The sequence below is a fragment of the Bubalus bubalis genome, chromosome 24, assembly GCF_019923935.1.
Source record: "Bubalus bubalis isolate 160015118507 breed Murrah chromosome 24, NDDB_SH_1, whole genome shotgun sequence".
Taxonomy (NCBI): domain Eukaryota; kingdom Metazoa; phylum Chordata; class Mammalia; order Artiodactyla; family Bovidae; genus Bubalus; species Bubalus bubalis.
The window spans coordinates 35,776,355-35,803,097 of NC_059180.1; the positions used below are offsets into that span (position 1 = coordinate 35,776,355).

A 26,743-nucleotide genomic window follows, 5' to 3' on the forward strand; every position below is an offset into this window, starting at 1 on the left:
CAGTAAATGTCTGTGTAAGTCCGATTTTCCATTACATGCAACCAAAAAGGTCTGGACTAATACCAAAAAAAAAAATACTGTATATCAGCCAACTAGTATTCTTTTCTTCTACAGGGCTGCTCAAAGAACATAGACTTGTGCACAGAAATTCCATGCGATGCAACTTCTTTCTGGCTCATGAGAAGTCCTAGAAGCTTTGGGACCTTGAGAATCCTCCAAAGGGAAATACACTGGGACAGATTTCACTTCTGCCCAAAGATCTATTTCAGCCTCTCCTGCCCCTCCCCTCACTTGTCTCTGAAAGACGGTCTTGTAAAAAACACCAAGGGAGCCTGAAATGCTCACAGGATCAGGGGTAGAGAGAGATGGTCAATATAGACATAGCTTTCCTTGCTCCACCTTCAGTAGAAATGCTTTCACGGGAATGTATACGCCCACCTAGCCTTTCTGCATGGCAGAGCCATCTCAGGAAGAGAGAACCAGTCCCACAGCTGCTCCGTGCTAGGATCTGACCCCTCTTGGCACTGCCCAGGGAAGGGCCTGACCTCAGGAAGCGTATGGTCTCTTTATCCTCTCAACAACATCATGTCTTCCTGTTTGCTGCCTCCTGTGCTTGGGGAGTTTTCTCCTACTCCCTTGCCTGGCTAGTCTCAGCTTCTCTCTCTCTCTTTTTAAAATATTTATTTATTTACTTTTGGCTCTGCTGGGTCTTCATTGCTGTGCAGGCTCTTCTCTAGTTCAAAGAGCGGGAGCTACTCTCAACTTGTGGTGTGTGAGTATCTCACTGTGGTGGTTTTTCTTTGGGACCTCGGGCTTTAGGCACATGGGCTTCAGTGTTGTGGCTCCTGGGCTCAAGAGCACAGGCTCAGTAGTCATGGAGAATAGGCTTTGTTGCCCTCTGGCACGTGGGATCTTCCCGGACCAGGGATTGAACCCATGTCTCCTGCATTGGCAGGCAGATTCTTTACCACTGAGCCACCAGGGGAGCCCTTGGCTTCTCTTTGAGGTTCCAGACCCCCCAGCCAGTCTCCTTGACAATTACATCACATCAGCTGCCTGTCCTCTAAGCTCCACTTCAGCTTTGCTCACTTCCCACGTAACTCGAGGTACTGCCATTGCCTGATGATTTGCCTGTGAACATCCAGAGCGTAGAAGACTGCATCACATTCTCTGCTGTATCTCCAGGGTTCCAAAGCACACTGGCTGCAAAGTTAACAGACCCCAGTGTCTGTTAAGTGAGTGCATGCTTAGCCAGTGAACTCTGGGCTCTGTCAGACTTCCTTTGGCAACAGAATGGAGGGGGTGGGGATAGGAGAGGGATGCGCAAATGAACTCTGGAAGAAATCTGGCCCATGACTTGTGTTTGTAAATAAAGTTTTATTGGGACTCAACCATGCTCACTGCCCCAGTGGCAGACTTGAGTCACTGTGATAAGAGACCATATAGCCCACAGAGCCTAAACTATTGAACTATCGGGCCCTTTGCAGAAGAGGTTTTCTCATCGTTGTGGCGGACTTATCACGAATCACGGGGACATCAGTTAAGAAGCTGTGGTTGCACAAATAGTTTGGGCAGGAAATACAGTCAGTGGTGAAGCAGGGAGAGAAAAGGGGGTCCCTTCTCCTAAACCAAGGAGGGGGTGGCTCAGCCAGACTTGAAGATCAACAGTGTTAAGCATGGTGGGAGAAGGATGCCATAGAATCTTTTCCAGAATGTTCTTTGTATCACCAGACATCTACATTGTACACACAAGTTCGTCAAACCCAGCAAAAGTGGGCTCATGAGAAGACCAATGATGGTGTCACATTTCTCTGCTCCATCTGAAAGACATCCTCTTCAAACCAGAGCCCAGAAGACAAAGCGAGTGACACTCACACCTAGTGGGCATCAGGCATGGTGCTGAGCGTTTTTACAGCAAAAGTCCTTAAGCAAGGATGATTTCTTCCCAGGAGACATGAAGCGATGACTAGAGACACTCTCGTTTGTCACAACTGGGGATTAAGTGGCACCAGCATCTAGAGCTTCTAGGAGGCCAGAGATGCTACTGAACACCCTGCGATGCACAGGATCACCCCACCACCACCCAGGATTATCCAGCTCCGAAGGTTAATAGTGCCAAGGTCTAGACTCTGCTTTACATCTGGAATCCCACTTTATTTCATTGTAAAGGATACCGTGGCCCAGAGCTGATAAATAATATTGTGAGATCACAACCACAGGTATTTCTGAGGAAAGCCAGGAGCTGAACCAGAGCCCGTGTTTATCCCATGCCAAGGTATCTCTCATCTGGCAAGAAGATCCCCTGGTGGGGAGATACGTTTATGATTTTAAATAAATAAGCCACTCTCTGTCACATATACAGTGACTCTTGAGACCCGTTTTCTATCAGGAGGCATGTCAGGTGCTAGAGTCAGTCAGTCAATTGCTCAGTCACGTCCAACTCTTTGTGACCCTGTGGACTGTAGCCCTCCAGGCTCCTCTGTCCATGGTTTTTTTCCAGGAGAGAGTACTGGAGTAGGTTGCCATTTCCTTCTCCAGGGCATCTTCCCGACCTGGGGATGGAACCTTCGTCTCTTTCATCTCCTGCACTGGCAGGCAGATTCTTTACCACTAGTGCCACGTGGGGTGCCCGCAGGTGCTGGGGTATTTGATTCAAAGAGGCCAGGCTTCTGATTGCCAAACTGCAGAGGGACAAGGGGTATCCTTTGCAAGTGTTAGAATAGCAGCTTGGGAAATTTCTGCCACCTCAAGCCTGAAGCCTGGCTTCTGAAGGCTCTGAGGTTCCAAGGGCCAAGGGCAAGGACCAAGTAGGAGCACCACTGGAGCCAGGACAAACCCCCAACCTCCACCCAAACCTGCACCAATCTGGCAAAACCATGGTTCATTTCAGTTCAGTTCAGTCACTCAGTCGTGTCCCACTCTTTGTGACCCCATGAACCACAGCACGCCAGGCCTCCCTGTCCATCACCAACTCCCAGAGTCCACCCAAACCCATGTCCATAAAGTCGGTGATGCCATCCAGCCATTTCATCCTCTGTCGTCCCCTTCTCCTCCTGCCCCTAATCCCTCCCAGCATCAGAGTCTTTTCCAATGAGTCAACTCTTCGCATCAGGTGGCAAAAGTATTGGAGCTTCAGCTTTAGCATCAGTCCTTCCAAAGAACACCCAGAACTGATCTCCTTTAGAATGGACTGGTTGGATCTCTTTGCAGTCCAAGGGACTCTCAAGAGTCTTCTCCAACACCACAGTTGAAAAGCATCAATTCTTCGGCACTCAGCTTTCTTTATAGTCCAACTCTCACATCCATACATGACCACTGGAAAAACCATAGCCTTGACTAGACGGATCTTTGTTGGCAAAGTAATGTCTCTGCTTTTTAATATGCTGTTTAGGTTGGTCATAACTTTCCTTCCAAGGAGTAAGCGTCTTTTAATTTCATTGCTGCAATCACCATCTGCAGTGATTTTGGAGCCCAGAAAAATAAAGCCAGGGTGCTCAACTCTAACAGACAGTGTCCACGGTAGCCAAGGAGCCTACAGGTAGCACTCAAGTCCTTGGAACCTGAGATGCACTCCCATTCCTGGAGTTCTCAGACAGATGTTGGTGGGACCCCCTGCGGTTTCTTATTAACACTGACAACCATTCCAAAGAGACCCTAATTAATATTCCCAACATTTACACTTTGGGCTAATTACATCTAATATTTAATTAAGATCATCGTTCTTCCTATGGAATTATTTTTCACCTTCAAAGAGCTTCGGAGATGTCTTTCTTTCCTCCCTAGTGATGCTCCTGGATTCTTAGCATGGTTGAAATGAATTTTCTGGAAAAAAATATATTCACCTTGTGCTTGCATGCTAAGTTGCTTCGGTCATGTCTGATTCTCTGCAACCCTATGGACTGTAGCCCACCAGGCTCCTCTGTCCATGAGATTTTCCAGGCAAGAGTACTGGAATGGGTTGTCGTGCCCTCCTCCAGGCGATCTTCCCAACCCAGGGATTGAACCTGTGTTTCTTAGATCTCTGGCTTTGGCAGGTAGGTTCTTTACCCCTAGTGTCACTTGGGAAGTCCATATTCACATTAAGGGCATCTTTTCCACTCTGGGTCAAGACAAGTCTTAAGTCACATGAACATGCTCTGGGGCGGGGGGTGGGGGGAAATGAGGGGAAGCTGAAGTCAATTTCATGTTGGTGGTAGGGACAGGCAACAATTATCCACAGCATGCTGACTAGACATTCCCTGATGTGCAGAAGCTCCCTTCATCCCTCTGTGCAATGCTTACCCGCTCCGTTGTGTGTGACTCTTTGCAACCCCATAGATTGCAGCCTGGCAGGCTCCTCTGTCCATGGGATTCTCCAGGCAAGAATACTGGAGTGGGTTGCCATGCCCTCCTCCAGGGGATCTTCCCAACCCAGGGATCGAACCCAGGTCTCCAGAATTGCAGGCGGATTCTTTACTGTCTGAGGATCATCCCTCTCCTCTAATGCCAAATGCCTGCTTTTCCCAAATAAGTGGAATGATCACGGAGATGCTGATGTTTCCTGAGTCAGGATGCTTGTGGGGGTATTGAGTTGACAGCGGAGGGTAACTCTGCCTTGCATGCACCTCCACATCATCCCTGAGGCTGGGAAAGATTGAGGGCAGGAGAAGAAGGGGACGACGGAAGATGAGATGGTTGGATGGCATCACCGACTCAATGGACATGAGTTTGAGCAAACTCTGGGAGACAGTGAAGGTCAGGGAAGCCTGGCGTGCTGCAGTCCACGGGGTTGCAACTTAGTGACTGAACAACCACATCATCGGGGTGGGGGCTTCAAATGATTTTGCAATCCTAGCATCTGATCTTCAATGCCTGGACTTACCTGAGTTACTGCTGAATACACAAAAGGGAAGAAAAAGAAGCCAAGACCTCGTGTTTTCCAACCCACCCTTGGTTGCTGCAGAACTGGGTAGAAATTTGAAATCAAGAGCATCTATTAGGATAAGTGGAAAAGAAACTTCATCCTCCTGGGCCAAACCTCAATTAGAACAGCAACTCAACAGCAGCCAGATGACGTGGGAACCACTCCCCTCCCTTCATTCCCCGAAACACCCCGGTGGGTAGTTTGCACTCCAGTTACAGAGAGAAAAACGGGTTATTAAAATGCAACCAAGTCTGATTCACCAAAGGAAAAAAAAATGCCATTTCAATTTAAATATTTTACTGAAGCATGAAATAGCCAGGATATTATTGCTATTTTAAGACAAATACCGTAATCTGACCATTAGCATAGTGTGTGGACTTTGCTGCTTGCAGGCATTCAGTGAGACGCCCCTCAAATACAAGGAGAATTTCCTTGGTCGCTGAAACATCCCACACCCTTAATTTTCCCAGGAGGCAGAGCCAGAGAGAAAACGGGAGGTGCTTTTTTTAATATTTTGGTGGGGTTTTGTTGTTGTTGTTAGACATCTCCTTCTCCTGGGCACAGCCCTGAGTGGTTTAATAAAGTAGTTTTGGGAAACTAACAAATGAACCAAGACTGGCAGCCCATCGGACTTGGCAAATTATTTTGGCTCACCATCTAATGCAAAGCACATTTCAACTGCAGAAAAGAGTCCTTACGTGGCAGAGCACGGACCGGATTTATTCTTTTTACCGTGAACTGTCTGACTTTTACTGAGGGGGGAAAAGTGCCTGCCAAGGTGGACTTTAAGTATCTTTCTTTCTCGTCTCTGTGTGTGTTTTCCCAGCTCTAATCATCAAACTTCTAGAGCATCCCTTCTCCTTTTGCATCTGAAATTTATCTGTTCCCAGTCCATCTTCTTGTCCCCTCAAACCTCTTCTGGCCTAAACACAGCCCCCCTAGTAAAGAAATGCATGGGAATGGTTCAGTCCTCCTAAACCAACTGATTACACCTCTCCACACCGCCTAGAAAAGCGGTGTCTCCTGCCCTGGGACCCACCCCTCACACCAACTAGAGAAAGGAGACTGTCCCTTCTCAGCTGCCTGCAGTTCTCCATCCTACTGACAGTTTGGTCGACTTGAGTTTCTCAGCCTGGTCTGTTCTACTTCTCTGGCAAGAAATTGCGCATATTCAGAGAAAAGCCTCCAGTGCTGGACCGAAAAGAACTCAAACTGCATCATACCCCTGGGGGCACTGAAACCAAAGAAGGGAAATGCAAAATTACATCATTAACCTGCGGGTTCGAAGACCAGCTCAGTTCTTACACATCAAGCAGAAAAGCTCATGCACACACACACACACACACACACATACACACACTTGGCTGAATTCCTCTGCTTTCCCTCCCGGCATGATTCAAGGAGCAAAATCCACATCACACAGAGAGTAACAGAGACTTCATACCAAGAAAGGCTTCCGCTCCATTCAAAGCACAGTTTCGAGTGAAACAGAAAAATGGGGGAAATGTACCTGCTGTACCATCCTGCTTCCTTTCTCCTCCATAAACTTAGCAGCTGTGCCAGTGCCACGCCACAGAGCATCTGGCAGGAGAGAGCCTCGATGAGGAGCGAGGGTGTGTGCGCTGTGCAACGTGGGGACGGCGGGGGTGCGGGAGGAGGGGGGGCCGGGGCCGCCCGGCTGACCTCCTCCTCAACATCTGACTGCTCCCCAAACCAGCCCCAGAGGGGACTCCTTCCTGGAGCTGATCCATCAATCACAGCCCGCCCCTCCTCTGGCCCCTGCTCTCCCTTTCCGAGTGTACACTGAGCAGATGATTATATAGACGAGGAAGGGGAAAAAAAAAAAAAAAAGAAAGAAAACCCACACAGCGCTCCACTACATTAATAGCTGTTTAAAAAACATTAGAAATGCTATCCTCTGCACCGCCCGGAGCTGGAATTTTTCATTACTAAACTAAATATATGGTATGCAAGCAAACTCAGGAATTCCACCGGGAAGCTCGCGCGACTCTCCTATTTTTGTTTTATATTTTCAAGAGGGGACGGGCGGGGGGTGGGGGGAATGCCAAAAGGAGAAGGGGAGGAGAGGGAAGAGGGATGAAGACAGAGCTCGAAGAGATAAGAGAGATGGTGATGGATACGTTTTTTAAAACACACCCTGAGAACACTGCAGATAAATGTATAACAAAGCTGAGTGGTTAATTGTAAATTGATCTTAAAATACTGTCAGGGGCGAGTGTGTGGAAGATGCTCAGGCCTGGCTCCTTGGCAGACTCTCTGCGTGATCTCAGGCAAGTTGTTGCAATGCCCTGGGCTCCAGTATCTTTTTTTTTTTTTTTTGCTTCTGTTTAATGGGGAACATGATGAGTGACTTCACAGGGTAATTGTGAGAAGATCATGATAAAAATCAAATCACGGGAAAACAAACACGCATGGTGCCCTGCCTCAGAGGATGCACTAGATAAACAGCTTCATTCATCACATTCAATAACGTGGTGAGCGAAATCCAAAACCATCTTTGTCCCCGAGGACCCAACAGGAAGGACCTGCAGTAGGTTCTGAAGAAAAGGAACCCACCCTTGACCACAGAACCCCAGTAATGATCAAGGGCATGAAGGAAAATCAGAGTCTCTTGTTTTTCTCTTGTCTTGAACTTCTGTCTCTTCTAAGTTCATTTTTTTTTTTCTTGTTTCCCAATGAGCAAAAATAAAACCTCGTACAAAATCCCCTGTGATTTCAATGCCAAATGCTGCCTCTTTATTTAAAGCTGCAAATACTTTGTTCTTCCTTTATTATTAAAACTACAACCACCGCAGTGAAATGTCAACACAATTTCAGTTTTTATTTAGTCATGTCTTTCTGGCTTGCCCAAGGAGAGGTTTCAAGAGACCCATCCACTCTTTGCACGGACAGCCGCTTATCACTGAGACGCCTGCTTGGAAAGGAGAGATCTCGCTACACTGGAGGGAATGGATGAGGTTTCTAAAGTGATTAAACTTGTAATTAAATTGTATAACAGAGGAGGAGGTGAGGGCGGAGAAGGCTGCCCAGAAGAATTCCACTTTCCTGCTGATCTGTTGGTGGTGCTAGTTCAGGGAGCCCCTGGGTGATTTTTTTTTTTTTTTTTAATTCCCAGCTTCCCAGGGTTGGAAAGAAAATCTGGATAAACAGTATTTGTGCCATTCTTACAGTCCTATTTCCAATTACAGTCTGGGGATGTGATTATTAATTAATTAATTAATGCAGGATGAAATTAAGCAGCTCTCTCAGGTTCCTTGGGATTCCCTGGTAGCTCAGTTGGTAAAGAATCCAATCTGCAATGTAGGAGACCCAGGTTCGATTCCTGGGTCAGGAAGATCTGCTGGAGAAGGGATAGGCTACCCACTCAAGTATTCTTGGGCTTCCCTGGTGGCTCAGCTGGTAACGAATCCATCTGCAATGCAGGAGACCAATGTTCAATCCCTGGGTCGGGAAGATCCCCTGGAAAAGGGAAAGGCTACCCACTCCAGTATTCTGGTCTGGAGAATTCCATGGACTAGACAGTCCATGGGGCGCAAAGAGTCGGACACGACTGAGCACCTTTCACTTTCACTCAGGTTCCTCAAAGGGATGCGTCTGCTCCCCTCTCAAAACCGCATCACCAGAGGACCAGAGCCCCTCCTCAAAGGACTCGCTCAATAGGTGGGCTCAGCAGTCATTCTTAGGAGCCACAAGCTCCTTGTCCAACTAATAACTGAAGAGCTAAACTTCTGTTCTTCAATCAAAGGGGTCTTGCTTTCTCCTAGAAAGCAAAAAGTGTGAGACCAAGACAGAAAGATTCCCTGGTGTTCTGGGGAGTGACAGAGAAAATGCAAAGACCCAAAACACAAAAAAGTCAAAACACCCAATAGCGGAGAATGTTTCAGGTGGAGACAATCAGAGTGAGGTAATAAGACATTACTCTTTAGCCCACAGGCCATCGGGTCACCTAGGGGTGGTCCTATAGAGCCAGATGCTAGAACTCCACCCCAGACCCACTGGCTTAAAATCTATGAGGGTGGGTGGGATCCAGCCTTGGGCGCTGTGTAAAGGTGCCTCAGACTATTCTTATACACAATTTTGGGGTGAAATGTATTGTTTTCAAATTACAGGTGTGATCCCTTGGGATGTAAAACTCTGGTGGGGGGTTATTGCATCAACATTCTCTAAATGAAATAAACTATACCGCACTGGGAAAGAATAGAATAGAGTAAGAGAAATGTTTCATGAAACTTTTATGCGGGTGAATTGGGTTGTGATGTAAAATCTTTTATGGGTTGCAATAAAATAAGTAAAATAAAAAACTCTATGCTGGGTAATTTCCCTGTTGGTTACCATCTAACTTTTTATTGGTGCTGTGACTACGGGGTTGGAGACAAATGCTGAAAAATCAGAAACTCAATGGTGGAACTATTGTGTATCCCATTTCCTCATTTATTAACATAAATCAAAAATATTTTCCTTCCTAAAAAACAAAAACAAAAACAAATATTCACCTTTCTGATGAGGCTCTTGTGATGCACTAGGGATCAAATCTATGGGAATGTGTTTCATAATCTAGAAAGTCCTTGAGCATATATACCCACTGTAGGGATGAAATCAGTCCCCTTTCTAGTCCAGCAAAGCTCTTTCTTCTCTGAAAAATACATGGGCAGGTGTGTTGGGTTCATTCAACTGTGTGCCAGGCACTTTAATCCCCATAACCACCCCCAAGAGATAGATATTATGGTCTTTTTAAAGGTAAGAACACTGAGGCTCCAAACAGGTGAAAAAATATTTCCCACTATGGGAGTTTGTAAATTTGGTAAGTGGTGGAACCCAGAACTTCAACCTGATGTGGTGTTATTGAAGAGTTCCTGTCACTGAATCCATGCTAAGATGAAGATGGAGATGATATTGATGATAAAGAGGATGGAGATGATGATGGTGGGGATGAAGCTGATGATGATACAGTGATGATGATGGTGGGGATGAAGCTGATGATGATGGTGATGAAAATGATAAAGATGAAGATAATGGTGATGATAAGAAAACTTTTCTCGAGTACTAACTATGTACTAGTCACTGTTCTAAGCACCAAAGATACAAAATTCAACAAAGCAGCTTTGCCTATATTATCATATTTGATAAGAACCCAATGTGGTGCCTACCATCATTCTCTTTTTAAGCGAGGTGGAGTTATCAGGTGGGCCATAAGGTTCATTCAGGTTTTTCATAACATCTTACAGAAGAACCCAAATGAACCTTTTGGTCAATCCAGTACCTCCTGCCATTCACACAACTAGAAAAAGCTAGTTAACCAAATCCATCAGACTCCTAAGCCCCAAGCCCCACATCCTTAAACACTTGGAGATGGGTTCAAAGCTGACCTCCAGGTCAGCTTACAAACTGATCTTGTAGTTTGTAAGGTGAGTATACAAACCTTGGTTTCCTAACTACATGAGCTTACTTAAAAAAAAAAAAAAAAATCTCTGGAACAAAGAGCTCTGCAATTGCTCTGGGACCATAATTCACAAAAAACCAACAAACAACCACGATAACAGGAATCCATGTCACAGATTGGAGAGAAAGCAATTTGTTTCATTTCGCTTCCCCAGCCTCCGCAGGGAGGCACAGAGGAGAGACAGGCCAGGAGCCACCTTGCCACGGCTGAAAGCCCCAGCCCCAGAAACACGAAGCAGGGGAGGCGGGGCGGATTTGCGACAGTGACGTGTCACGCTGACGAAACATTCCATCCTGACTTTCCATGTGGAGCCACAGAAGGCAACGGAGAGGCTGTTTTTCTCAACTCCTTAAAAGTTGCTGCTGCTGCTGCTGCTAAGTCGCTTCAGTCGTGTCCGACTCTGTGCGACCCCATAGACGGCAGCCCACCAGGCTCCCCCGTCCCTGGGATTCTCCATGCAAGAACACTGGAGTGGGTTGCCATTTCCTTCTCCAATGCATGAAAGTGAAAAGTGAAAGTAAAGTCACTCAGTCATGTCAGACCCTCAGCGACCCCATGGACTGCAGCCTTCCAGGTTCCTCCGTCCATGGGATTTTCCAGGCAAGAGTACTGGAGTGGGGTGCCATTGCCTTCTCCATCTTAAAAGTTAGGGACAATCAAATATTTATGGCACTTGATGTTAATCAGTAGCCTTGACATGGTGGCTTATGAGGTGGTATTTCCAAAGAGAAACGTGCTTGTGTCAAAAAAAAAAAAAAAAAATTATTAGCCTCTGGAGCAAGTGAAGTTCCCAGCCAACAGTCTCGGGCACTTAAGAACAGGGGCTTTCTTATCTTGATCACTGCATCCACAGGGTCTTAGAGGACCCTGACTTGTCCTTTAAAATCCTTGTCAAAGTCTGACATGATGTACACTTAGATTTTGACATTATGTGTATTTTTACATTACATATATTGGGTTGGCCAAAAACTTCATTTGGGTTTTCCTGTAAGACTGCAGTCCTCACCAAGGACTGGTTTCATGAAAGACAATTTTTCCAGGGACCAGGGAGGGAGAGGGGTATGGTTTTGGGATGATTCAAGAGCATTCCATTTATGGTGCACTTTATTTCTGTTGGGCTTCCCTGATGGCTCAAATGGTGAAGAATCTGCCTGCAATGCAAGAGACTTGGGTTCGATCGTTGGGTCAGGAAGATCCTCTGGAGAAGCGAATGGCTATACCCACTTCAGTATTCTTGCCTGGAGAATTCCACGGACAGAACAGCCTGGCACACCATAAGGTCACAAAGGGTTGGACACGACTAAGTGACTAACGCTCACTCACTCGCTTATTTCTAGTACTATTACATCAGCTCCTCCTCAGATCATCAGGCATTAGATCCTGGAGGTTGGGGGACCCCTCTGTAAGATATTACGGTAAAATCTGCAGTTTGAGGTCTGTCTCCAACTAGACTGTAAACTTCCTGAGGGCAGGAACCCCTGGTGATTTTTTTCTCACCACTGTTGCCTGGAGCATCTTAAAGAGTGGTATGCACATGCCCATAGTCCAAATGTTTTGTCCCTTGAAAAATTCTCAGGTCCCGATGAGGACTAAGATATGCTCTGATTCACCCAGTAACTCAGGGAGCCGGGAAACAAAGTCAAACCATTAAGTGTTGCCCTGTACTGTTGGAAAAAAAAAATTTCCCTATTGAAATATCCCAACATTATACTGAAAGATTTCTTCTTGGAAAGCCATGCGACATAGGGCTTCACTTCTCTGCCTGTGAAATAGCTGGAAATGCCTTATTATTGCCCATTATAAATAGAAAAAAAAGTACCAGGCAGAATAGCAGCTTGTCACTGAGTTCATTCTCACCATTAGATAATGGTAGCTACTTGATATACATGTCTAATTTCATCTTTATAGGAAGTGTGTTTTTACTAAACTTATTTGTTATCAAACCCATTTCACAGATAGAGAAGCAAAAGGTTTCTGGAAGCTAGTAAGTGGCAGATGTATGCTCACTCACTCACTCTTGCCCAGCTCTTTGTGGCCCCATGGACTGTAGCCCACCAGGCTCCTTTGGCCATGGACTTTTCCAGGCAAGAATACTGGAGGGGGTTGCCATTTCCTCCTCCAGGGGATCCTCTTGACCCAAGGATCGAACCTGTGGCTCTTGTGTCTCCTGTATTGGCAGGCGGGTTCCTTACCAGTGAGCCACCAAATGTCAGAGGCAGACCTCAAATCCACATCTTTCTCCAAAGCTGAGGTTCCTTCAAGGATGCTCTGATTGGCCTCTTTGTTGACCAAGATGAGCATGGATATCTGTAAGGCTATGGTAGAACTATTTCAATCACGAAATATTTTCTGAAGTATTCTAGCCAAAGTCAGAAGTTACCAAAAAGGCATGAGATCTTGTTCTTGTCATCTCAAGATCCAGAACCCAAGAGGGGTTAGTAGTGTTAATGATGATGATGGTGATTATAACATTATTAATAACAACAAGAATATAATTAGAAGTGCTTCCCTGGTGGCTCAGTGGTAAAGAATCCACCTGCCAATGCAGGCGACACGGTTTTGATCCCTGATCTGGGAAGACCCCACGTGCCACGGAGCAACTGAGCCTGTGCACCACAGCTATTGAGCCTGTGCTCTAGAGCCTCGGAGTTGCAAGTACTGAAGCCCATGTGCCCTAGAGCCCAAGCTCTGCAACAAGAGAAGCCACTGGAATGAGGAGCTTGCTCACTGCAACTAGAGAGTAGCCCCTGCTTGCCCCTAGAGAAAAGTCTGTGCAGCAATGAAGACCCAGGACAGCCAAAAATAAAAATAAATAAATAAGGATATAATTAGAATGGCTCTCAACATATGCATTCTATTGCCCTAAGTGTTGTATAAATGTAACTCCCTCAGTGCACTCCACAGCCTCCATCATTATCTTCATTTTATAGATGGGCAGCTTTGAAAGACTATGCAAATAATCTGAGATCACCCCAAGAGGCAGGATGAAAAATCATAGTTCGACCAATCTAATTCTGACTGCAAAGCAAGAAGTTGAAAAAAAAAAAATTCAGGACAGTTGCTGTGTGTCTTTCATCCAATTTCCCCCAACGTAATCTCTCACATAACTATAGGAAACTGTCAAAACCAGAAACTGACATTGTAGGACCACGTTCATGGCTGAAAACACAAAGGGAATTTAGGGCGGCAGAAGTTCAGCCATCCTCTTTTGCATCAATAGCATGGCCTCACTGTCATTGCCACGCATCCCTGAGTGCTAGTTGGAGCTGCCCACCACCATCCCAAATAGAGTGGTGCAGACAGTAGGGCAGATGAACTAATTGACAATTGAACCAAGCAAATAAATATTAGCAGAAACTGTTTCCATAATGGAAGGAACAGATCAACACGTTTTAACTCATCATTCCACAAAGACCCTTCATCTCCTGGGTATGGAGGAAACCTTCAATTCACAATCCACCTCCTTTTACAAGGAGCTAAAGAAGGTGGGAGGGGGGGCAGTTCTTGCCACCACCACCAGGGTAACATCAGCGTCAAATTTCTATCCAAGGTGAATTTCAAAGACTTGCACCATTGCTAATATTACTACATTTAACCATATCCACAACAAGAAAAGAATGGCGTGTGTTCCCCTAAACAGCTTGCTTACAGTTACCCTGCAGATATGACTTGGGATAATATTGCTGTGCTACTTACTCCATCGTAGCTATCCAGGGGATTCTCTGCCTGCATCTAAAATAGGAAACTAATAGATTTGGTGTAAGACAACTTTCTCTGTAAGAGAGGGGGTTGCTGCACACACAGCAAGCACCAAGTAGCCCAGAGCAGTGCCAGCTCCACCGTGAATGTTGCTAATTGAAGCAACCTCACTCACATCACATTATGAAAACTGAATTTTCTACCTATCAGGAAAGTTTATTTCCCAAGGACACTAATCGACATTTCTTCCTTGGTCCTCTCTCAAAGGTGGATCCTAAACATAGCTGAGACAACCCAAGACCTTGAGGAGACCTGACATTGTTAAGATACAGAAGCTATGTACCACCTCCACATAACTTATCATGAATTTCCAGAACCAAACCTTTGAGGTTTCCTTTTTTTTTTTTTGGTGTTTTCAGTTATCCAATCTCCCTTGTTGTTGTTCAGTCACTAAGTCATGTCCGACTCGGTGACCCCATGGACTGCAGCATGCCAGGCTTTCCTGTCCTTCACTATCTCCCAGATAGTCAAGAGTTTGCTCAAAGTCATGTCCATTGAGTCAGTGATGCTATCCAACCATCCCATCCTCTGTCACCCCCTTCTCCTCCTGCCCTCAATCTTTTCCAGCATCAGAATCTTTTCCAGTGAGTCTTTTCCAATCTCCCTACGTGGCTATTATGAGCCTCTCCTAAGAATGTAAATTCCTTCAAGGCAGGGACTTGCCATCTTCATCTTTAACACTTCCCTCTTTTTCTTCCATCCTTTGTAATCAGGTGTTTGACATGATAAATATCTGTTGGCTTGCATTCACCTTACTTGTAGAAAGATGTCTAATCTGGTTAAGGCAACAGGCAAAGATGATAAAATATGACCTTGTCTTTCATTGTGTGTTGCATAAGTTTTAGCCTCTAATAGTTTGCCAACTTGAAAAAAAGGCTGTCACAAAATGAATTATACTTGGATTTGGAAGAAATGAAATTAGGAGAGACTGCCAGAAAGCAAGGGCAATGAACTATTCAAATAGGCAAGAACTTGATATTCATGCCATTGTTTCAGTAGCAAAGTCCTGGGCATCTTTGGTATGGCAGGTCCTCTGCTAGCTTCAGGGGCCACAGTGGTGACAAGGATTCACGCAGCCCAGAAACCTCTGCAGCTCTAAGTTGGCAGAAGTCATAGAATAACCCGGGAATGTACAGTTTAATGGGGTATGTGCCACGAGAAGAGAAATATACAGAGCTAAGAGAGCTCGCCAATCCCCTATGGTTTATCAAAGAGGGCTTTCCAGAAGAATTGACATCTACACCTCGAGCTGAAGGGTGAGTAGAAAATAGCCAGATGGTATGGAACAGGTTGACAACATCATGTGTGGAAAGGCCAGTTTAATGCTGCAGAAGGAGGAAATAGCTCATACCTGGGGTGGCAGAATCAATGAAAACGAAGTAAAAGAAAGTGGTGAGGTTATTTTCAGAGCCATGGGCAAGCTGAGATAGAGACCTGGAGGCTACTAGATTGTAAGGCCCTTGAGGGAAGAGACCTGAATTATCTGGGCCCTTGAGGGAAGGTCTGCATTACTGAGTACCATCTTCCCAGGAGTATTTGAATGGCATGCATAGCGTAGATGCTCAAAAACATCTTGGGGAGTCACAGAGTAAATGCAATGATGGTAAATAAAGTCAAGGGAAGAGTGAAGAAAAAGAAAAGAGAGGGATCTGATCTTTTAAACTACACTCTTTGATGATACCTTTTCTCTTGAGGAAACTCAAATGTTTGAAACTGAAGAAATAAATCAATAAATCAGGTGGTCAGTTTAGGTAAATAAATAGGACAGAGTTGATCACTCCCACCATAGACATCATCACAGTTGCTTGGCCAAGGATACAATGTAAAGGCTTCTGGGAGCATTCAAACAGGGTCTGTTTGAACCTCCCTACCACATTGGAAAGTAGGTAGGATGGGTACCGTATATACCCATTTAACAGAAGAGAAAGTTGAGGTCAAGTAACTCAGTGACATGCCCAAGTTCAGACAGCAAACACATTCTAGCTGAGATCTGAACTCTAGATATACTTCCATTGCACTACACGGCTTCCTAAATTTTCCATCCATATGATGCAAATGTCTGGCTACATCAACAGACTTGATTGCATGATGCATTTCTGGGTTTCCTCCATCCTCATTTCATAAACTTTTATACAGAGAATAAGAGAAATAAACAGGGCCAGTATGACAATTGAAATTCCCATCAGAACAAAGGGGAGATAAAACTTTATTGGCTTTACAAACTCAATACAAGCCAACTTGGCATGAACATGCCAGTATTGAAGTTATTGCTATTTGTAAAAGAGTAAGTCAAGAGAGACTGAAAACAAAGAACTTCCATTTTCCTAAGTGAAGAACCAAGTTCAGTAACTGGTGCTGCCCCAACACAAGGGTCTCTTGAGCCCTGGACCTTCAAACAAAGCACCACTGGAAACTGGAAAACCTTGAATTCTTTACATGTGTTTGGCCAGTGCACAAGTATCTTCCTGTAGCTAAAGAGGTGTGATGTTTTAAGGATATCTGCCTCCATGAATTGGAGAAGGCAATGGCACCCCACTCCAGTACTCTTGCCTGGAAAATCCCATGGACGGAGGAGCCTGGTAGGCTGCAGTCCATGGGGTCGCTAAGAGTCTGACACGACTGAGCAACTTCACTTTCATGCATTGGAGGAGGAAATGGCAACCCACTCCAGTATTCTTGCATAGAGAATCCCAGGAACGGAGGAGCCTGGTGGGCTGCCGTCTATGGGGTTGCACAGAGTCGGACACGACTGAAGCGACTTAGCAGCAGTAGCAGCAGCCTCCATGAATGCTGAGCTGAGAACAGCACACAGTTTGGAGTAAAACAGGGCTGGACTGACTTAAAGAAGAGGTTTTGCAAAATGTCAAGGTGGATCCAAGGAGGAGAGTGAAATTTTGAAAATATGGAAGAAGTCAACCTTATTTGTGTATAAGAGAGAATTTGCCTAATGACGAGACATTTTATTTAGATACAACAGCGTGTAAGTCTGGCCAAATAAAGTGTGTGATCACTCTGTGTACAAATGAAGATACTGAAGTTAATTTATCTGAACAGTTCTGAGGCAGTTTTAGCTAGGACACTGAGGCTGATGGAAGTTAAGTACATTTAATTCAAAAGACCTTCAAGCAGCATATGTAAATATTTTCAAATGAGATAACTGAAAAGCAGGTGCCTTTGCAGAGTGGAACTGCCCATCAATAACATTCATCCTCTTCACGTCCAGTTTTCCTTGTTTGATTTTTAACCTGCCTATCTTTTTCAGACATAATGGAATATTCTTGGGACCCACCCAGAGTAGACAAAAAACGGTCCTTATAGTCAAGTATTATTGATTCATGGATCCAATTTAGGTTTAATGAACATATGCTGTTATAATGAACACGTGCTGTTAGAGGTTGAATTGTGCTCCCCCCATTAACTTTTTGAAGTTCTTGCCCCCTCTATCTCACAATGTGACCTTACTTGGGAATGGAGTCACTCATCGTAAATGTAATTAACACGTGTTAACACGAGGTCATACCGGAGGAGGGTTGGCCCCTAATTTGATACAACTGTTCTTATAAAACGGGGGTACTTTGAACATAGACACACACACACAAGGAGAACATCATGTGAAGATGAAGGCAGAGACCAAAGTGATGATTCTTCGGCCCAAGGACACCAAAGAAAGCCAGCCACTCACCAGAAGCCAGGACAGAGGCATGGACCAGGATCATCCTCACAGCCTCCGAAAGGAACCAACCCAGCTGACACTTTAGATCTTGGACCTCTGGCCTCCAGAACTCTGAAAAGACATTCCTGCTGTTGAAGACTCCCAGTTTGTGGTACTTTGTTATTGGAGCCCTAGGAAACTCATCTACTTAGTCATGTACTCGAGTACTAGTACTGTCCAGAGACACCATGTTAAATGAAATCTCTCCCTACCACGTAGAGCTTAAGGTCCAATGACAGAACTACAACAACCAAGGAAACCCCCTGAAAATAATCCAATATCTTGTCTTCTTATTCCATCCTTTACAATGCAAAGAAGGAAGTTTGGACACATGATTATTCTCATGAAATCTTGTCTCATCTCTGGGAAGCAGATCTTGGGATCTGGATAGGAAAAGTTTAAGAACTTGAGAGATCTGTCCAGGCATTGTGGTCCCACCTCAGGCTATCCTATTGTATGGCCATGAGCCACGTGTGGTCACTGAGCAGCTGCAATGTGGTTAATCAGATGTAAGGCGTGTTGCAAGCACAAAATGCACACTGAATTTCAGAGACAAGGTACAAGGAAAAGAATGAAAAGTATCTAATAGTTTTATTTTGATTCCAGGTTGAAATGATAATACTTTGGAGACACTGGATTAAATAAAACATTTTCAGTTATTGTTGAGACGTACTGGGTTGAATAAAACCTTGAAATTAAATTTACCTGTTTCTTTTTACTGAGTTTAATGTGACTACCAGAATTACAAAAAAAAAAAAAAAAATCTATGTGTGGCTTATATTATCTTTCTGCTGGTCCATGGTGGTGATACCCATTGGTCCAAGTGTTATATAAGGCTGGCTGGGTTGGATTCATGTTTGTCACTGACTACCTGATGGGCATAGTGGCTCAGCAGTAAAGAATCCGCCTGCAGTGCAGGAGACGTGAGTTCAATCCCTGGGTCGGAAAGATCCCCTGGAGAAGGAAATGGCAACCCACTCCAGTATTTTGCCTGAAGAAATCCCATGGACAGAGGAGCCTGGTGGGCTCCAGTCCATGGGATTGCAAGAGTCAGACACAACTTAGTGATTAAACCACCACCAATTGACGGACAGAACTAGGAGTGAACTCACACCATTGAAATATTAAGCCCTTGCGCCTGCACAATACCAAGCTACCTTCTTCGCACCAAAGGAAAACAGCTTCAGAAACAACCTTGTTGAGAGGAATCCACAAGAGGGAAGTCTGATTCCTACACCACCCCACCCCAACCCCATCTTTGTGATGTTAAAATCCTTCACTTTCCCTGACCCTTTCTGCACAATTTCAGCATCAACCCCAAGACAGCCTTCACAGAAGGCCGCGTCTGAATAGAACATAACTTTCACTTTACCAAATCCGACAAAGCTTCCCAAGGCTCTTGAGAATCTGTCTAAAGTACCTGTTTGGGGACAGGAGAGGTAAAAGCCTTTTAAAAGCTTGTTTTAACTCTGTGTGAAATCAACTGACTAATATTTATACTGGGCAGCTTTCTGCAAAGATGAAATAAACTCTTTACAAATAGCCTACAGAGCTCAGACATTCACTGTGTGTGTGAGGTCAGGTAAGAACCTTGAACACGCTCCAGTATGCAACATGCTTAAGGCGTGAGCAGACAGTCTGAGTTAGTTCTTGTTCTGCAAGGTTATCCATTGGATTTGATCAGAAAGGAACTAGCTCGTCTTTAAATCTCATAGACACATGGTAGGATGTCTTGCTTTCATTCATTCATTCATTCAGTCACTCAAGATGTATTTCCTGCCTGTGTCTTTGGCACAGAGAGATGCCCAAGGACACTTTGATTCAGTGTGCCTGGCTCCTGGTGGGCTCAGGATCAGCATTTGTGTTTGTATGAATGTAAAATGGGCTTCCCAAGTGGCGCTAATGGTAAAGAACTCATCTGCCAAGGCAGGAGATATAAGAGCCGTGTGTTCGATCCCTGGGTGGGGTAGATCTCCTGGAGAAAGCAATGGCAACCCACTTCAGTATTCTTGCCTGGAGAATCTCATGGAAACAGGAGCCTGCTGGGCTACAGTCCATGGGGTCGCACAGAGTCAGACACAACTGAAATGACTAAGCATGCACATGAATGTAAAATACATTCAGACGTGAGAAAACTGTCTTTTCTCAAGTGGAGGTTTAAAAGAGGGATAAAGATAGATGCAGGAAAATCAACAATCAAAGCAAGTTTCATGGATTTTTAAGAGTCTACATGCATATTATTATGGGAGCCAGAGTGGAAGCATCCCAGTTCAGAGATGGAAGGTGTAGCAAATGCTTCTAGAAGGATATGATGGAGATGAGTCTTAAAGGAGAAGTTGGAGTGAGTTAGGGGGAATCTAAAACAGAGGGAAAGCATGGAGATCAGGGAAAGAAAGAACACAAAGATGACTCCTATGAGTGAACTATGTGGGTGGTGGGGATTCAACAGAAACTGGAGCTAGAAATGAGGTTGCAGATATACAGACAAGACAAGGGAATGTCAGGTAAAATAGCTTGGATTTGATTCCTTAAGGAATGAGAAGCCATAGAAGAGTTCCAGGAATGGGGATGGAACAGTCAAATCTGGGCTCTACAAAGAGTATTCTGACCACTGAACAGCTAATGCATGGGGGAGAAATGATGGAGACAGGGAAGAGCAAAGATGACCGCAGTCAACTACAAATGAAATGAGGTTGCAGATATACAGACAAGAAAAGGGAATGTCAGGTGAAGTAGTTTGGATTTGATTCCTTAAGGAATGAGAAGCCATTGAAGAGTTCCAGGAATGGGGATGGAATGGTAAGATCTGGGCTATAGAAAGAGTATTCTGACCACTGAACAGCTAATGCACTGGAGAAAAATGATGGAGACTGGAAAAAGCACAGATGACCACAGTCAACCACAAATGAAATGATGAAGCAGGGGCAGAGATGGAGCAGGGCAGATGGAATCAGGGACCAACTCCCCAAGCTACATTTCTGCACTGGTAAGGATGCTAACGGCTCTAATCTTCATGTGTGCCATATTTCTTGGGTCCAGTGCAAACTCACTGATGTTTACATTTTTATTTTAATAGGACTCTAAAGACCACACTCTCTCCTCACCACGAGAAAGAGATGTGGCGTAATTATATGAAAGATGGAAACTGTTTTTGTGTTCCGTTGTCTTTGTCATGAGAATGCTGAAGTGGTCAAATTAAAGAAGCAAAACTTCTATCTAGGATTATGCTGTTGGACTAGAAATACATTCAAGCAAAACAAGGCCTACTATGAACTTACATGTGCCAAGCTCTTGAGTCCAGGTTATGGGAAAAAATGTTAATGATGATGATGATGACCATTAATAAAGCCCTTTATATTGCACACCCATTAAATCCTCATAAGGACTCTGAGTAATATATTATTATCTCCATTTGACAGATGAGAAAACTGAGGCTCAATCAAGGAATGACTTATTCACAGCCACACTGCTCTTAAGAGCTACAGCCAGAATGTGACTCCAGCCTGGGGTCTTTCTACTACCCCATATTCTGTAGGCTTTCTCTGGGGCATCATCTTTAGTGGTCTCCCCTTTCTATGGGATCCCTTATTAATCATCTAAAGGATTCAAAAATAAATTTCAACGAACAGTATCAATGAGCTTCTGCTGGTTTTCCAAGAAATTGTCTGCTGTCTTTGAGGGAACAGAGAAAGAATGAAAGAAGGAGATAGCATGATTCCCAATACCAAACAGCTTAAAGTCTGGGAAGGGGGACCGTTTGCTGAGTTCTAAAATGCAAGCCCAGGATGTCCCTGGTGGTCCAGTGGCTAAGATTTTGAGCTCCCAATGCAGGGGACCTGAGTTCAATCCCTGGTCAGGGAATCAGATCCCACAAGCCACAACGAAGAGTTCACGTGCTACAACGAAAGATCCTGTGTGCCACAACTAAGACTTGGCACGGCCAAATAAATAAGTGAATAATAAGTATTTTTTTTAAAAAAAGAGTCCTCCTCTTCCTTGTACAAGAGAGGGAGACACCTTTTAAAAATTCAACCCACCTCTGAAGCCAAAAGGCCTGCTGTGTAAATTCTGATTCTCCCTCTTTAATAAAAAAATTTTTAATTCAATGTAATTTTAAAGGTTACGTTCCATTTATAATTATTACAAATTTTTGGATATTTTCCCCATGTTGCACAATATATCCTTGAGCCTGTCCTATATCCAGTAGCTTGTACCTCTCACACCTCCATCCCTTTTTGCCCATCACGCCCTCCCCACTGGTAGCTACTGGCTCATTCTCTCCATTGTCCCCTTCTTCTTCAAGGTATTCACTAGTTTGTTGTATTCTTTAGATTCCACATGTAAGTGATAACATGCTGCATTTGTCTTTTCTTCTGTTTGACTTATTTCAGCTATCATAATACCCTCCAAACTCACTGAATCCTGTGTCTCCTTCTTACTAGGTGCTTGCTCTTGAGTAAGTATCATTAACTCTGTGCTTTGCCTCTCTCTGGTAAAATGGGGATACTAATAGTGCATCCTTATGGAGTTATCTCGGAGGAGGCAATGGCACCCCACTCCAGTACTCCTGCCTGGCAAATCCCATGGACAGAGGAGCCTGGTAGGCTGCAGCCCATGGGGTCGCTAAGAGTCGGGCACGACTGAGCGACTTCACTGTCACTTTTCACTTTCATGCATTGGAGAAGGAAATGGCAACCCACTCCAGTATTCTTGCCTGGAGAATCCCAGGGACAGAGGAGCCTAGTGGGCTGCCGTCTATGGGGTCGCACAGAGTCGGACACGACTGAAGCAACTTAGCAGCAGCAGCAGCATGGAGTTATCTGTGGAATAAATTAGGCAAAGCATATAAAGTTCCTATCACCATCCTGAAAATACATATCCAATTATATTTGTTATAACAGTTATGGTATATGGGCTATTATTACTGTTACTGTTATTTGAAAGAGACGTAACTTGCATTACAGTATACAGTGGATGAAGGGACATTTTCCAGAAAAGAAGCAAAGAGTCAAAATCCAGCCTGGGAGGAGACAAGCAGGCTGAGGGAGCAGAGAAGAAACTTGACTCATCACACCCACAATCACACACTAGGCTTGGAAAATAACACACTGGTCCGCGGGGGTAGGAAGGGCACAAAGGATTTCTTGCTGAACTGCATCTTTCAAGTCTTGAACTGAGCTTTTTCTTTTTTTTTTTTTTTTAGGATAAAATGTTGTCTTTTTCTATTTGCATATTGTATTTCTTTAAATTTATTTTTAATTGGAGGATAATTGCTTTACAATATTGTGTTGGCTCCTGCCATACAATAACTTGAATCCTCCATAAGTATGCATATGTCCCCTCCCTCTTGAACCTCCTCCCCACCCCCTCCCACCCCTCGAGGTTGTCACAGAGAACTGGATTGAGCTCCCTGTATTCTAAAGAAACTTCCCAGGAGCTAGCTATTTCACATAGGTAAGGTAAATGTTTCAATGCTACTCCCTCAGTTCGTCCCACCCTCTCCTTCCCCTGCTGTGTCCAAAGTCTGTTCTCTATTCCTGCCTTGCAAATAGGTTCATTAGTACCCTTTTTCTAGATTCCATATATATGCATTAAGATACAAAATTGGTTTTTCTCTTTCTAACTTCACTCTGTATAACAGGCTCTAAGTTCATCCATGTCACTAGAACCAACTCAACTGCATTCCTTTTCATGGCTGAATAATATTCTACTGCTCATATATACTACAAATTCTTTATCCATTCATCTATTGGACTGAACTTTGATACTGATTTGTCTGAAGTTGCTCAGTAGGATAGTCACTTATGTTTTCAGCTCTACCAGTCACATACAAACACACTGCTCAAAACCAGAACTGGAGTCGACAACCACCCGGGTCAGAGAAAATAGAAAGCCAGGTAACAGAGATCACCTCTTGTCCCTTTCAACTATCACAGCCCCCTCCACTCCCTGTTGATACAGCTAACTCATGAGTCACTGAACTCTCGTTACCCACTGGCAGAGCAGAAATCATTTCTGAGTCAATGTGAATATCTCAGATGAAAAAGGGAACCATTGCTTGTGAGCTTGGTTCTTCAAATACCCCAGGGGTTGACTGGGCTCTCTACTCGAGGAGACTGCAAAACTGCAAGAATCCACATGAAATGCAAGAATCGAGTGTGACTTTGATCATGATAATCATGATGATGATGATGAATGTGCTTCCTTCTGCTGCTGTAATAACTCACCAGCGACTTCGTGACTTAAAGTAACGCAGCTGTGCTCTCTTAGAGTCCTGGGGGCCAGAAGTCTGAAATCAGTGCCACTGACTTAAAGGCAAGGTGTCAGCAGGGCTGGCTCTTTCTGCAGCCTCTGGGGGGCAATCTGGCCCCTTGTTGTTTTCAGCATCCAATGGCCACTTGAATCCATGGCCTTGTGGGCTGTTTCTCCACCTTTGAAATGCATCACTCCAGTTTCTGCTTCTGCTATCACACTGGTTTTTCCTCTGACTCTGACACGTCTGCCTCCCTCATATGATAAGGACTCTTGTGACTATGTTGGGCCCATTGGGATAATGCTGGATAATCCTTCTCGGTCAACATCCATCACCTAATCACATTTGTAAAGTCCCTTTTGTCATACAGGATACGGATATATTGGGGGGAATAATGTTGAGTCTACCACAGTGATGATATTCTAAGCAAACACTGTCCATTAAAACTTTCCAAGATGATGGGAACGTTTCATATCTGTGCCATCTAATACAGTAGCCACCAGCCACATGCAACTCTTGGGCACCTGAAAGGTGGACAGTGTCCTTGGAAAACTGAATTTTAATTTTACTTCATTTAAATTGATTTAAATAGCTACTATTTAAATAGTAGTGACTATTATATGCAGCAGAGCAGTACTGGGGTCAGCATTAGTCAGCTTCCATGGCACCTCCTGGAGGAGGAAATGGCTACCCACTCCGATATTCTTGCCTGGAGAATCCCATGGACAGAGGAGCCTGGCAGGCTACAGTCAATAGCGTCGCACAGGGTCAGACAGGACTGAAGTGACTTAGCAACAGCAGCAGCATGGCACCAATAGAATCTGTTCTTTTAGGAAAATAAGACTAAATAATGATTATTTTAAATGGATGATCTCTCATACATTTACAAACAGTCACATCATTACATTTAATAAAGCAGAGAAGTTGACCTAAGATTTTTTTTCCCCTTTTCTTTTTTCAGCACCAAGGACAGAAATACAAAGACTTTTCTGCTTTGACTCCTCTCTGTGAATCTACATTCCTCTTGAATTTTTTACAGATGACTTTTCCAGTATTCTGATTGGCGAATGAATACCAAAGAACTGAATTTTATGCCTGTTTAGATTACGTTGGGAATCAGTGCTAAATGCAGAATGCAGACAAAATCATGCAAAGTAGTCAGTTTATTGTTGAGCTTTTATCCACCTTTCAGCATGGTAAGTTTAATGCTGAAAATTGAGCTGGTTCCATGATATACAAGCATGAAACCCACGGTTCCAACACTAGAAAAGTAAAATAAGTGCACCAAGGAGAATTTTTAGCCTAGGAATTTCTGTGTGTTGTCAGTCTCTCGGTCACATCCAACGCTTTGCAACGCTGTGGACTGTAGCCCACTAGGCTCCTCTGTCCATGGAATTCTCCAGGCAAGAATAGGGCATGCGTAGTCATTTCTTACTCCAGGGAATCTTCCCAACCCAGGGATCGGAGCTGTATCTCCTGCCTCTCTTGCATTAGCAGCAGATTCTTTACCACTGTGCCACCTGGGAAGCCCAGGAATTAGTAGTATAGACGATATTCATCAATATTCAGGATGATAAAGAGAGACACAAGAGTGGTGGCTAGATATAGGAATTGACTAGATATAGAAAACTGGATAGGAAATTATTGAAATCGAATTACTGAAATTCTTCTCGAAACTTTTGTTGGGTAGGAGCCAATAAGACCCAGTTTCTTCTAAAAATTTGAATGGGAATAAACACTATGGCTAAAAGACTGTTACCTGTTAGGATATGTCAGTTTCGGGGGGGGAACCCAAGGACTTAGTGGGCCACAGACTCAAATATAGTACTAATGAAATTACTTGTTAAGAATAAAGAGTCCAACAAAAATATTTTAATACTACATTAAGCAAAAAACTTAAGATAGAGAGACCATTTAAAAACTTACCTTGACCCCAGCCCAGTGGTCAATAAGGAAAGCTAATGTGATCTCTCAGAAGAATTCTGAAAGTTAGAGAGGCCACAGCACCAGTCTGTCTGATGTCTGGTGTGTCCAGTCCGGCCCTCCAGGGCTGTATCCACTTATGTAGAGATGTATCTCAGGAAGAGACTGAATCTTAAAGTAAAACCCAAGAATCCCTTTCTAAGGCCGTGGACAGGATGACAAGTTATCACAAAGGAAAAATTAAGGATTTGGAGTCAACCAAATGGTCACAGACAGGGAATGGTGGAATGGACTGGACTCTACGGTAGAGGGATGCAGCATCAGCAGACAAGGAGAGATGGGGTGGTAGAGGCTTTAGAAACTGATTTCAGAGGAAATCTAATGATTGACATGTCTTATTACAGCAAATTTGGAAAACTCAGCAGTGGCCACAGCACTGGAAAAGGTCAGTTTTCATTCCAATCCCAAAGAAAGGCAATGCCAAAGAATGCTCAAACTACCGCACCATTGCACTCATCTCACATGCTAGTAAAGTAATGCTCAAAATTCTCCAAGCCAGGCTTCAGCAATATGTGAAACCGTGAACTTCCTGATGTTCAAGCTGGTTTTAGAAAAGGCAGAGGAACCAGAGAGCAAATTGCCAACATCCGCTGGATCATGGAAAAAGCAAGAGAGTTCCAGAAAAACATCTATTTCTGCTTTATTGACTATGCCAAAGCCTTTGACTGTGTG

General features: G+C 44.2%; 1 protein-coding gene across 29 annotated transcripts in view; it reads right to left on the reverse strand.

Annotated features, from left to right (window-relative positions):
* Positions 1–26,743, reverse strand: part of RBFOX1 (RNA binding fox-1 homolog 1) — a 1,703,141-nt gene that overhangs the window by 207,813 nt on the left and 1,468,585 nt on the right. The window contains exon 1 of one of the 29 annotated variants that reach the window (XM_044936026.2): positions 6,414–6,691. The exons of the other annotated variants lie outside the window; for them this stretch is intronic. Within the exon in view, the coding sequence (XP_044791961.1) occupies positions 6,414–6,446 (33 nt within the window). The 5' untranslated portion in view covers positions 6,447–6,691. Of the gene's footprint in view, positions 1–6,413; positions 6,692–26,743 lie in introns of those variants that run through there. 29 annotated transcript variants of the gene reach the window in all.